Raw genomic sequence first — 13,892 nt, 5'->3', positions numbered from 1 at the left:
TGGACAGCTAAACTGTTTTCATCCCATCTTGCAGATCATATCTAGAGATAGTTTCCAGAACAAAACCCCACCCTGTTATTCTGATCAATTGTATAGCACTTCTCTTGCTGTTTTAAACAGAAATGTGCAACATATCATTAGTTGTGACTTCTCGACAGAACAAAGAAAAAGCCTACATGGCCCTAAGAACCTTTATTTCTAGTGACAATGTCCAAAGCTCAAGATTTGCTATAAGTAACAGCTATAAATAAAGCCTACTACATGTATCCTAAGGAAATGTAACGTGGAAATAAGCAATACTATCTATACTATCCTATAAAAACACTCCTCATTTTATTAAACTAGTCTTGACATCTTCAGCGCTCAAAACCAGCTCCAATTCTTTCAAGAAGCATCTGTGTTTTGAAATTATTCAGCATTCTGGTTTAGAGATCTACCTTCTTAGTCTTTTCATTTCTATGAGATACATTTGCTTCCAGTAAGCTACTAATTCTTCCAAACATGCACAGTTAATAAATATGTGATACAAAATATTAAGTAAGCAGCAAACTTGTTAAGTGCTTGTTAAGTGCTCCCAAGCAACAAATTAGAACTACAATCACCAAGCAGCAGGCTGAGACTGTCACTTTATTATATGTGAAGCATTATTTGCACACACCTGAAACAGAAAATTGCTATGAGAAGCTTGATGCTCAACTGCTTTGCAGTCCCTCCACATGTTTGTAACAGAGTGAATTAAGAAAAAGAGCTAAAACTTGGTGGAATACTTGGTAAGCTATTTTAACAGGTAGGTCTTCTTCACAAATGATTCTTTAATAGAATTACATTTTACTACAGAATTTACAGGCACTTAAAATTATGTAGCAAGCCTAGATTTTGTATGAGGAGATTTTTTTGGTTTTTGCTTTTTTTTCATACTTAAGTGGTCAAGCATGTTCTGCTCTCCCACTGCTGTTCTGCCAAGTCAAAAAAATTGACTTCACATGCAAAACTATGGAGTCAACTGGAACTAGATTAATTTCAAAAGCATGTATTTAACTAGTTAAAATCAGCATGTAATGATTACAAAACTGCCCTGTAATTAACAGAGCTTCTTTTAAAAAAGAGGAGTAATGTCAGATTTCTGATAACATTTCTGTTGCTGATACAGACATTCACGAAATTGACAAATACAGTAATAACACGTAAGACATCAAGATTACACAGGAGTTAATGGAAACAGCATAGTAATTTGTTAATGAACAAATATATTAAACATCAATACTTTTACATAAAAGACACTTTATTAGATATTTAATAGAATTAGAGACAGACTAAATTATTTCTTACCATCCATCTTGTCAGAAGTATCCTCTTTGTTGAAAAAGCAGGCAAAGAAACATGGAAAACTTAGTGTGTTAGAATAAAGGTGTTCACAGCAGAGTCATAAAACATTAATTGAGGAAAATACATTAATATTAAATACAGCAGACATGTTTATCTAATTAATGCATGTATAAGCTACCTTAAGCAAAGTTGGTTTTGCTCAGTGCAAGGTACAAAATTACAAAACAAGAGTACAAGTACCCTGCACAGGGATATTGATTTTGTATTTCCCAAACTTGAGAAAACCCTTACAGTAAAACATTTATAAATGGTTTCATTCTTGGTGTAAACAGTTACTGAAGCATCGGTACATATTTTTATCATTACTGGACCACATATTTATATTTCTTATGAAATTTGCTTCTGAGCATGAAGCCCCACCTGGGGTAAGGGACAGGAGGGAAAAAAAGAGCATAATTAAGACAGAGGACAAATGAGAGAAAGTTTCACTCTGTTTTAAAAGCATTAAATATTTACCAGTTCAGCTGGAAGGTAGTGCATAAATATTGACAGTAACAATCAAAATTAAAATATTTAGCACAAGACATATATAATTACAGGTCAAGCTTCCTCAACAAGGACATTAATACTTAAGGATGTCAAAGACAGTCAACATTTAAAATAACTAGAGAGTATCCTCCTGCTTCTAGCATAGTCTTTTAATAAATCATAAATAAGTAAGATTTCTTGTATTAATAATGAAAAGGGAAGAGATGGGTGAACACAATTATGGATTACTATGCTTACAAGCTTCTGGTCTTCTGAGGTTTTAAATTTGGTAGCTATGTAAGCAAAAGGTGGATGTTTCTCTGCAAGCCAGGCTGAATATAAATTCAAGCTCTAGGACACAATGTCATTTATTTTGGTATTTACTGCAACACCTAAAGGAAGTAGAAAGCATTACGGAAATAAAGTAACATTGCCTAGGCCTTTTCAGACCATGGTCAGCATTAGTTTGATAGTTCTGTCATTTAAATGTTCATATTTGGGTTACTATAAATAAATCCCTTAAAATGAACAGAAGAAAGAACTTCACAGATCAACTCATTTTCTGAAACATGGCACTTGCTTGGATTTGCACTCCATTCATTTAAAGGTTACCTTTTGAAAACTAAGAGTAAACAATATTTTGAGGCTTATCCACAACAAACAACAGTCACACTGTCTACATGGTATTTATCCTTCAAATTACCTTACCACAGTCAAAAACCTGTTAGGAGATTGAGCCAAGATCAGTCAAGCAGTACTGTGTTTATGTGACTGTAAACAAACCTTGGTCTCCTTGACTACCACTGCCCTTTCACTTTTTGCACTAGGATTTGATTTTCACTGTATTTTGCCAGTATTACGTTATTTTACCATTTCAAATGACCACCACACTGTTCTCCACAAGTGACTGAATCTGCTAGCAAGGTAAAGCTTTCCAGAAACTCCAATCCTTCAAATGAATAGGACCTGGATTTATTGCTTTTTATTCGTCTCCCCCAATCCTTACTAATTCAATCGACAAATTACAAAGAGATTAAACTATTTCTGTTACTTTCCTGCTAAATCCATCACTGTTTACTTCACTGCAAACCTCTGTGCCCTTCTCAACTCCTGCTTACAAAATTCTTGGCATGAATCAGATATTGCTTTAGAAGTTGTAAAAGCAAACCAATACTCCAATCAAGAGATAATTTTCTGTGAAAGTCTTAAGACAATATAGTCCCTTCATTCAAGCAGCATAAAAAAGACATTAACAGAGCAGGATCTCTCTCTTTGTTTTCCATTTGACTTTTCCCTCTGTCACAACACTCTGCACCACTTCTCTGAATGGCAGCTTTGTCAGAGGTTCAAAATATGTTTTGTTGCACATCAAAACACACCAGGCAAGACTCTGATCTTGGAAAATAATCATCCCACATATTTCAGGCTTTTAGGCATTAAGTTAGGAGGAACTGACAGTTCCAGAATTATAGAACAGTTTGAGTTGGAAGGGACCTTAAAGATCACCAAGTTCCAACCCCCTTACCGTGGACAGAACACCTTTCACTGGAGTGGATTGCTCCAAGCCTAGTGTTGAACACTGTCAGGGATGGGGCATCCATGATTTCCCTGAGGAACCACTGGTGTATCCTCTCCACCAAGCAGCCTCATGTCAGTTTCCACCTGCGACCCAGCAGGTTCTGCTGCCCCCTCTGTGGGCGCCAGAGGGAGCCCACATCCAAAACTGCTATTCCAAGTACCAAGTAATCCTTTTAGTTCAGGATTGCTCACTCTTTAAATGAACACTAAAATCAATGCTGTTCACAGCACTTCAAGTGGGCCCGGATGACAAAAAGAATCAACTAATTTTAGATGGCTTTTAACTTAAGTTTTGATTTTAAAAAGCACAATCAAAACCTTTGCAACCACAGCCTACATGTATCCTAACATCTATGCAAACACAATGCAAATCAGAAGAACTATACAGTTTCTTTGTCTCCTGTGATCACCTATGACCATACCAACATTAGAACATGTCTCTCCTTGGTGGTCTACCTGGCACAGAAGCTGAGAAGAACAAATCAGTTTTGTGAACACTGAACCTCTCTTTCCCCACCGTTATTCCTACAGCACAGATAAGCTAAAAATTTAGAACAAAAATATGTTCACAGTCCTTTACCACTGCCACTAAGTGGATGTTCTAGCACCTACACCACCACCACCACCACTATCAAATACTTTTCTGCGCTCTTACCACTTGTAGCACTTTCTATCTCTAACAGCAAATAGCAATGGAGACCGTCAGCTAGGCAAAGCATACACATAGTTCCATCAATACACTTAGGAAGAAATTATGAACTCAATGTAGTAAGTTATTGTGTAAAACACTTCTCTATTTCATTAAGAAGCCACCTCTTACTGCCAGGGTACCTCTTTAGCATTTTTGTAAAATACCTGAAGATCTGAGAAAAATGGAAAATTGAGAGCTCTCACATTCATTTCCCTGTTACCTTTAAAAACAAAAAAAGGCATGATCACCACTGTTAAGTAAAGGTACCACTCCTTCCAACACTTAATTCTAGATTAAGACATTCAGAGAGCATAGTATGGATACACTCTTTGCATTGGCATTCTTCCAGCAGAAGAAAAATAAAGCAGGTAGGAAAGTTTGCGACTTACTTCAGAACACCTGCTCTTTTGCCACACTCCAGTGCTACTAACAACGATGACTGCTTTTCAAATACAGGAGTATTGCACTGTAACTTTTTGATCAAGAAAATCACAAAGACCTCTCAGAGCAGCGCAGAGGTGCTCCCCTTACCTAGGGAGGCGTAAGACCCTGGGGGCAGCCCGGCTGCCGAGAGGCGCCCAGCTCCAGCTGTCTGTCCAGCAGCATGGCGGGCCTTGGCGCCCGCGGCAGCGTTCACGTCGATGTCACTGCGAGACCTCTGCAGGGTGCCCGGGCTTGGGACACCCTTGCTGCTGCCTGGAACTACCAGAAAAGGGGGAAAAAAAAAAAAAAAAGAAAAAAGAAAGGAGTTGATATTGAATAAAATGAATGATATTTAAGAGGGTAAAATCTTCTACTACTGCACCATGCTTGTAAGAAAGCACGAAAAACTAAGTAAAAAAGGTTAAACTAGTATTAAACCAAGAATGATTGAGATTAAAAAGCAAACTAGACCTGGTCTTGCCATGAATTGCATATAGAAACAGACAATTTGTGTAACAGTAGTATTTATCTTCACTCAGCATGAAATTTTAGCATTATTTAATGCGAACTGTCTGTTCCCACCCTAGCACAAATGACATAATTCGGAACCTTCATGTGATTTACTACATTATTGAACGATTCGCAAATGTAAGAAAATTCGCATCCTTCCTTGAGATACTTAAGGAAGAATAATATTCCCACACTTCAGCTAAGGTGAGCTGAAAGTGTACTCTGGAATGTTTTAGGGTCTAATCTTTTAGTATTTTCATATTCGCTTCCTATTATTAACTGAGTTTTAACTATTTGCTTAATTATAACCACTGTTTTAGGTCTTCTAAACTTGATTCCCCTTATCAGTTTCAGTATCCATCCTTAATTACAGTTCATTTGTAAAAAACAGCTCAATGATTTACTCTCAAACATTACAAAGACATTATGGGAAAAGACATTGAAGTTATTAAATTCCAGAAACAAAACATGTAATTAAACTCTTTGAATTACAAATATGCCGTCTGGCTGTTGTTCTTTATTTATTTAGAAAGAGCAACAGCTACATGGGGATCAGATGAAAGAGACAGTGAGTCTTTAATTTCTAATTGCCGTAAGCCTAACCATGAACAGACCAAAGAATAACGTTTTGTTTCTTTGAGAGTGACTGTTCCATGACAAAACTCTAGAACAGATAATCAATTCATACTGAATTATGTCTTACACTTGAAATAACTTCAACTACATAAAATGTGAAGTGAGTGTGAGGCAATCTGAGCTCCAGGTACAATTTGTAGTGACACATACCATTATTTATCTTGGAAACAGGGTAAATGCTGATACAGTCAATTTTAAGCTGCATTTAGAACTTTTAATTCAAATAACATGAAGAACAATAACTATGCACTGCACTACATGACCACCACCTTACCTCTGCCTGCAAGACTTGCTGGGCTGGCTGCAGACCATTTAGATGACAGAGGCCGACTGAAAAAAGTCAATAAATCCAGTAAGTCTCATGTATCAGATGCAAAAGTCAAACATAAAAGAGAGGAAAAAAAAATCTGTTCTTTTCTACCCTTCAACCTTCTCAGCATATTTTATAGATAAATACTTTAAATAGAAAATGGTAAGAAAACCAGAATTATCCCTTACATTTTATCACAAAACACTAATCCTCCAGCTACCAACAGGCATACTTTGCTAACAAAGTTCAGGCATTCTAGACTAGGTCACAGGAACATTTAAGGTGGTCAGTATAAAGTTTAACCACAGGCTGATCTTATACATCAGCCATCAAACAAGAGCAGTGAGAGCTACCCAAAAAGCTTTATTTGTGAAAAACATTATGTGAAGTGGTGTCTGCAGTAACAAGAAAAACAGGTGTCCAACTCATAAGCCTCCTCCAGTCCCAGATGTCTCAAGAATTAAGTTATAAATTAAAAAAGGAAATGCTGATGCTTCCAAGCAGCTAGACTCCATTTTCCCCACTGGAATGTAGAGGCTTCCATAACTTATAAAAGGAGAAAAGTCCCATGTCTTTTCCTCTATGTTTTGTCTTCATTTCCTTCCCTCTGCAAAAGCTAGTAGTTACTGAAACACAATCTTTCAGTCTAGTGAAGTTTAACCGTGAGCCGATCCTTTGGCCTGGTTTGGAAGGGTAAAATGCACCTGGAGAGACCACAGAAATGAAAAGGACTGGTAAAAGAAAACATACTAGCATATTCATTGGTTAAATACCTGACAGGGGAAGTCTGTATTTGATTAAATAGTTGAGTATTTCATCAAAAGTCAAATTTCAAGCCAAGTCAGTGTCTCAGCTTTAGTAAAAATAATTCCTTTAATTTTAGACCTAAAAGCAGAGAGAAAAGAGATGCCTCATACTGTGTACCCTAGTTATTAGCTCAGGTGCTCAGCAGTAATATAGAGGTCAGCACCATTACCTAAATCCTCACAGAAGAATATGTTTGCAGTTTGTTCTGAATAAACCTGGTTTTCTGACTAACTAGTGTTTTGAAGGTACTTTGTCTCAAGTAAGCTGAGGAGGCTGAGGTAGAGTTCCTGACCTTACAACTTGCTCCGAACAGAAGTCCCAGATGACTGCCACAATCTACTGCAATTGGCATTTTATGTAAGCAGTTTCATACAGGTAGGCAGAAATCACTACATTTCTCTCTCATTCCTCCATCTTCTCTAAAACAATTTTTGATTAATGATCTGTATGAGATGTAAGTTCAGAAGGTCAAAAATCACAGAGGATCTGACTTAGGAAATCATACCTGTATTTCCTAATTTAGCCTATAGAGGGGGAATTCAGCACCTATACTGAAAGCCAGAAATAAAATTTTGGGTAACAAACATCCATCTGAATGCAAAGTTAGTAAGAAATTAATTAAAATTTCATTTATTTCCAATATCATCACCTCTTCTGTTCATTTCTTATTTTACCCTTCACTTTCTGTACTGTAGCACTTACACATCTTGCAACATGGAAGCAACATTTGAAGATTTAAGAGTATTTTAAGATTCTAATTTCCCTGTAATTTAGTTTTTAACAGTATATTACCAGTAACTCATTAACAGCAGTTTTATTTTCAGATGGGGAACACAGATTAATTTAAACAAGAATATTTATCTTTGAATAAACATTTGTGGAAAATGAAGTGCTGGCAATTGCTTGCATCACAGACAATTATTTTTTAAAAAATTTTTTGTAATTACAAGTATCATAGGAAAGATAAGGTAAACTTCTGGTATTTAAGGCATTAGCCAAAAAAATAAAAAAAGGAATTCCAGTATGTGAGAAGCAGTCTTTGCTTTCAAGTAAGAAGTGAGGAGACAAGCTCTCTGGTTTTGATAATGAGGATCTGAAATATTAAAACGCTGAAATACTTTGAGGAAGCTTTCTAGCATTTAAAGGCAAAAATCACCACGTACTACTTCTACTACTACTTCACATTTCTGCTAAAAACCCAGTAGATTTCTTTTACTATTAGTACCTAAGAAAACTTTAATTTATTCAGCTCAATATGGTCTATGCATTTTAATACATCTCTGACTGCAGCACAGACCCACACTGTAATAAGTGGCAAGAGCTATGAAATACTGCTAATACATATTCAGTACTGTGAAGACAGGGAAAAAACCCCAAACCAATCTCCAATGAATCTCATTGCTGATGTTGCTTTTTCATGCTTGCCAGTGAAAAGAGATGAAAAAGGAATTACACCATTATAACCTTCCTAGACCTATTCAGCACATCAGAATGCTGGACATCAATATGAACCTTGAAGATATTTGGTGTTTAAAGCAGCTGTTAAGGAATGAATGAAGGTATGAATACAGCATCCTAAAATCCAGTTAAAGACTGCCCGTACTTTTCACTTTGCTGGGACAACACTGTCATATAGCAAAACACCACAGAAGAAATTTTTATTTAAAGAATTAGAAGTCACAAAATAAAACTGCAGCTTTTCTGTACTTAACAGAAATCTGGATAATTTGCTTTTGAGAAACTGCATTTGTTTCTGGGCTCAGAAACAGTGAAGTGACCCTTACTTGAGGCTCTCCTGTGAGCTAGAGGATGACCTGTCTGACTGAGGGAGAGATGCTATACTGCCAGAATTCTTCAAGTAGGTCTGAAGGCTTCTTTGATAGGGTGGCTCCAGAGAATTGTACAGAGTCTCAGCTTCACTAGGAAAGTGATTTCTAAGACCCAGATAAGCCCTGCAAAAAAAAAGAATAACCACATGTAAATGCTCTGTATTTTCTTTAAAGGGTGAAGTCCGGAAGTAAAGATTACAGAATTAACCATGGATGGGAGCAAAAGGAACTGAGAGTATGCAAAGCACACAGCAACGCTCATCAAGTCAGCTACATGGACTGAATTAATCTTTTCAAAATAACTTAAATCTATCCTCTGAATGTCTCACATTCACTTACCAGTTGTGTGGGGAAGCAAAAGGAATTGTTTTCTGGCCTTCCCACTAGTCAAAGTGTTGCAGTTGTTCAAAGACTTAATTAATGGGAGCAGAATGATTATGCAGCAATATCAGCGATTCTAACTCTTCCTTCAGTGGAATCATCAAATGTTGCACAACTGCATTGACTGACTCGGCTTTGAGAACCTCTTTTGCAAAAGAAACTAGGTAGCAAACTTGTTAGTATCCTCTCCAGCCATGGAGAGCAGCTCACCTTGGATTACAGCCTTGTATCACTCATTTAGCTCATGCAATTTTTCAGAGCAAAATTAATCACAACTCACTTTCTTGCCTCCACTCTTGCTTCTGCATCAGCATCATGAATGCCCTTCTTGATTGTTTCAACCAAGACAGCTGCATGCCTAGAAGAAAGACATTCTTCATGCTATTTTGCTACTCTAAATTCTAAGCAGTAGCTTTACACTTTAATTAACATTTCACCAAGTAAAAAACAGCTGCAATGCCAGTTCCTTCCAAAATATGCAGTAAACAAACATTTAAGCACACTGATGACATAACTGTACCTTCCGTAAAGGTTTAGGTCAGCTTACTCCTTCAATCTAAAAGGATTTTAATCTACTTTTCTGACATACGCCCACCTATCACACTTAAAAAGTTACTTAGAAATACCTTTTTTAAGACACCTGCCTTCCTGAAATGAAAAAAACTATTTCCACTGTTATATTAATAGTAAGAAAAGGGGAAAAATTAAGACCGTAAGTTTTCTTTCAGCTCTGAAAGCTTTCAGCATACAAGTTCTAAACCTGAGTACAAGTTCAACGAACAGCAAAGTACCCATCAGAACATGAACTTGTGAAGATAAACAAGTTTTAATTCAAGGCAAGTTTTGGGTGGGAGGCTTGTTATTTGGAAGGTGGGGAAGAGGTGGTGAGTTTTGTGGGTTTTTTTAGACACTTTGGCATAAATCATTTCCCCATTGCTCCCTGTCTCAGGAGTACCCTGTGGGGACAGCAATGTGACTGGAATGAGCTGGATGAATTCTTCAGAGCCTTTTCTGGATGCCCTTTAGTCTCTTTGCTCTTACCCTGTGTTCACAGTGACCATCCTGCAGAACTGATGCACGTACTGTTTTCCCATCTATCTGGAGAAGCCACAATGTGCCCTTACTAATTAGCACAAAAAGTCCTCCAGCCTAAGCCCACTTGCCCTCTTTCACAGCAAACACACAGATTTCCTCCTGCCAGGAGGATGATGCTTACCTGTATATGCATTGCTCACACGCAGGATAGGAGAGGCAGAGGGTAAGGAGAGGAGGCCACAGGAAGCCAAGGCTGGAACATACAGCTCTCCTTCCCCCTGGCACCTGAATGAGCCACATGACCTGCTGTGCTAGAAAGGCTGTCTATGCCAGAAAGGCTGGCCAACACTGAACAACATAATCCAATTAAAGGATTCAATGACAATATTTCTGTCTTAAATTACATTAGAAGTTTATTTTAGGGGAAAATGTATACTGGCCCATACCTTTCCAGTGAATGTGTTTGCCACTCTTGTAATAACAGGTCTAAAAATTCAAAGGAGCGCCTAAAAACACAGAACCAAAGTCATCATTAAATACTCATTTCTCTAATGTGCTTGTGAAATAAACACTAACTTTACCCATTCCCCCTGAGGGAAATAAATGAAATAAAAGTACCTTTATCTGTCAAATAAGGGCACTGGTCACCTTATTGGAAAGTTACAATATTCTTTATATTAAGCAAACATGCAGGCTAACTAATCTTAAACTTCAAAATAATAGATGCGTTTCAATTAACAATGTGCTGTTCAAGTCATGTTATTACACATACCCTATGTTAACTGTGTTAGTCCCAAAATAACAGACATAAATTAATGAAGTCGAAAAAATTGTACAGACTGTAAAATCCTAATATAAAACATAAATGTTAAAGACACAATATAGGATTTCTATGGTGGTATATTTCTGTCCCAAATACTATTCCCATCCTTCCATCTGTCACTACTGATTATGTAGCATAAAGGAAAACATGGACCATTAGCAGAGGGCTCTGCAAATAAAAAGCACTACAAAATATTTTCTTGTATTGTACGAATGAAGATATGTAACTATATTAATTATTAATTTGGGAATCTTGACAATTTAGCAAACCACAATTAGCAAAAGGCATACTTTTCAAAACTATGTCTGAAGCTAGATCCTGATGAAAAATCAAACTGACACAGATTAGGGAAGTGTAGATAACAGTTTTCAAACATGTAGTGAACCTGACAACCTGAAATTATCTCTTTTTCTGGTTATTCAGCATTTTTGACCTGTTCTGGAGGAACAATTTTTTTCTGCCCAAATCCTTTGGACATCAGCAAGGCATGGCAAGAAACTTTGAAATGCTTTTCACTATTACAACTGATCTAGTGTTTTGTGGTATTTTTGAGAGAATGAAAGCAGTATGGAGACAATGCCTTCACTGATGCTCAGTGTATTGTGAACTGCAGTATCAAAGCCACCCAGAGTCTAATGTTCCTCAGTAAAGGCACAGCATGTGGAGGCACTGAAGCCCTGTGAATTGTTTAGCAGTCAAACTGGAAGTTGTGGCAGGTCAGTACAATCTGGGTTGAGGTAACACTTGCTTTGGATGTAAATGCAGCTTAGACTCCACGAAAGTAATTCACATTCTCAAGTTGTTTCCTGCGTACAGACAGTGACATCACTTTCAGGACTAGAACTGGTCTAGAAACAGCATTAACTGCTTTTGTGTGATTCGGTTCAGGAAATGACACTCTGTCAAAAACCAGTTAATTTTCTCAAGAGTTAATCCAAGTGTTCAAGCATCATGTTCTCAAGAGAAAACAACATGCTGGAGACGTAGCTGAGCTGTTGAACACCACAACACATGTATGGCTCTGTGTCCTAGCGTAGCTGCCACTGTCTGAAGGTTGAAATTTATTTTTGTAGTTTGCAGTTTAGTGGGTAACAGTTTTGTGTGTTCAGAGTTTATGGCCACTAATCTTCTAATTTGTTGATTTTCAACATATGATATTCATGTTTTAAAAAGCAACAGCTTTGATAATTTTAATTCATAATGAACTCACCTTCTAACTGCAACTGATTTTGAGGTACAGTTGCTTGTTATTAAAGGTATGAGTCGTGGCACATGAGTATGCTGACAAAAAAAGGATAAAACAGTTAATGAGAAAAGCATTCCTGAATCCTGAATTTGTACTGTACTTATTAATTCCAACAGAATTAACAGCATAATAAAAACTGCAATAATTTACAATGCTTACCAAAGCTAAATCATAGAATACTATTACATGAAAGACTGCTGTTAGCATGTCAATTGATTAAAGTTATTTTCTTCCAAAAGGGCAAGCAAACAACCACTTCCAGTGGCATCAACAATCACATCATGATATGTAATACTTTGCTGTCAAAAGTAATAGAAGTTCAAACGTAGCTGTCTCCTCAAAGGAGTTGAAAGCTGATGCTATTTTAGTTTTACCACAGGAAAAAAAAAATTAATAGATGTAGCTGTCTTAAAAGTCAGGGTTATAGAGCAAAAAGTGAATCAATGAATATGAAAATATGGGCATTCTTACAAGGATCAGTATGATTACTGCCACAAGGATCAAATTTCCTTTAATGCAAAATATGTCAGTAAAGTAATAAAAGCATTGACATATAAGCAAGCTTAAATATATATATATATAATCTATATGGAAAAACCTGATGGGAGAAGAAAACTATTAAACTACATTAAATCCAAACACATTACAGAATTCAGAATTAAAGCTGCCTTACTTCAGCTTTTCTTAACTAATTGTAGACACTTTAATTTCAAGTAGGAGTAATGTGGTTCAACAAATCTGTTTTCAGTTAACTTCTTTAGTACTTTCTTGATTAAACACCTACAATAAACAGTCTCCAATACAGTGTGAAACAGTAGGCTAATTTAAAAAAATCCAAGATCTTAAGAAGTACAGTACTGAGGAATTCTTACTCTCTCATGTATCACAGCTGCAGGATATAAACATACAAATCACAGAAAAAGCAGAGATAATCATCAGCTCACAGAGTACTGCCAATTTTAGGATTCGGAAGGAATTAACCAAAAATTCTGGAAGAGCCTAACAGTTACATTTGTTTGTCTTGATATACTTTTAAACACAGTTTTAGGGTGTTTGTTCATGTTTTGTATAGGCTGAAAATTGAAAAGAGGCATATGACTTCCAGAAAGGGACAACAGGTAAATCAGGGGTAAAAATAAAGTTTTTTACATATGGAGAAACCAGTGCATTTCAAAGTCTTTGAAGCTATCGATGTTGTAATTTCTAGAAAGTATTTTGCAAAGGAATCAAAGCCTCAGGCTTGCTTGCATTCTGTTTTTAACATGTCATACTTCATCTGCTACTCCTTTGAGGATGTAATGATATGTACTTCCTTGCAAACCACCTTGAAGATCAGTTGACTACTGGTTTCTGGGCCCCACATTGGGCCCCTCCCTGGGGGTTCCCCAGTTGGGGGGAAACCCTCTTGGAGTGGTTCTGTGTCAGGAAAAGGAGACACACAGGACTTTTTCGGTCTTCTTGTATATTGTTATCTTATCTAAAATTTCGCACGTGTCCACTACAGGCTCAGCATGCTGGAAAAGCACCGCAAAATGGTTAACAATCTCTTGTTAAAGAGTCTTTTAAGACTAAACTATCCAATTAAGAAATGACACCTAGATGATTTTCCCTTTTAACCCAATAACTGATCCCTTGAAGCATGCAATGTGGACTTTTCTGTCCAATTACAAGACATCACCCAAACTCATGAAGAAGATGAGGGAAGAAGAAGCTCGGGACAACAGCCTATGCCCTCCATCTTGTTCCCATCTACAACATACTAAAAATCT

At 36.8% G+C, this 13,892-nt stretch overlaps 1 protein-coding gene across 11 annotated transcripts in view; it reads right to left on the bottom strand.

Moving 5' to 3' along the window:
* CLASP2 (cytoplasmic linker associated protein 2) overlaps positions 1-13,892 on the bottom strand; it is a 144,892-nt gene that overhangs the window by 48,243 nt on the left and 82,757 nt on the right. For 8 of the 11 annotated variants that reach the window (XM_053970743.1, XM_053970750.1, XM_053970759.1 and 5 more), the window contains 7 exons: positions 12,088-12,158; positions 10,501-10,560; positions 9,300-9,377; positions 8,594-8,761; positions 5,967-6,022; positions 4,655-4,825; positions 1,330-1,353 (listed from right to left, as the gene is read on the bottom strand). In XM_053970743.1, coding sequence (XP_053826718.1) covers positions 1,330-1,353; positions 4,655-4,825; positions 5,967-6,022; positions 8,594-8,761; positions 9,300-9,377; positions 10,501-10,560; positions 12,088-12,158 — 628 coding nt within the window. The remainder of the gene's footprint in view (positions 1-1,329; positions 1,354-4,654; positions 4,826-5,966; positions 6,023-8,593; positions 8,762-9,299; positions 9,378-10,500; positions 10,561-12,087; positions 12,159-13,892) is intronic. The other 3 variants (XM_053970767.1, XM_053970774.1, XM_053970809.1) reach the window with 1 other exon arrangement.

Source organism: Vidua macroura, chromosome 1 (assembly GCF_024509145.1).
Source record: "Vidua macroura isolate BioBank_ID:100142 chromosome 1, ASM2450914v1, whole genome shotgun sequence".
NCBI lineage: Eukaryota > Metazoa > Chordata > Aves > Passeriformes > Viduidae > Vidua > Vidua macroura.
This window is presented reverse-complemented; position numbering and strand designations above follow the sequence as displayed.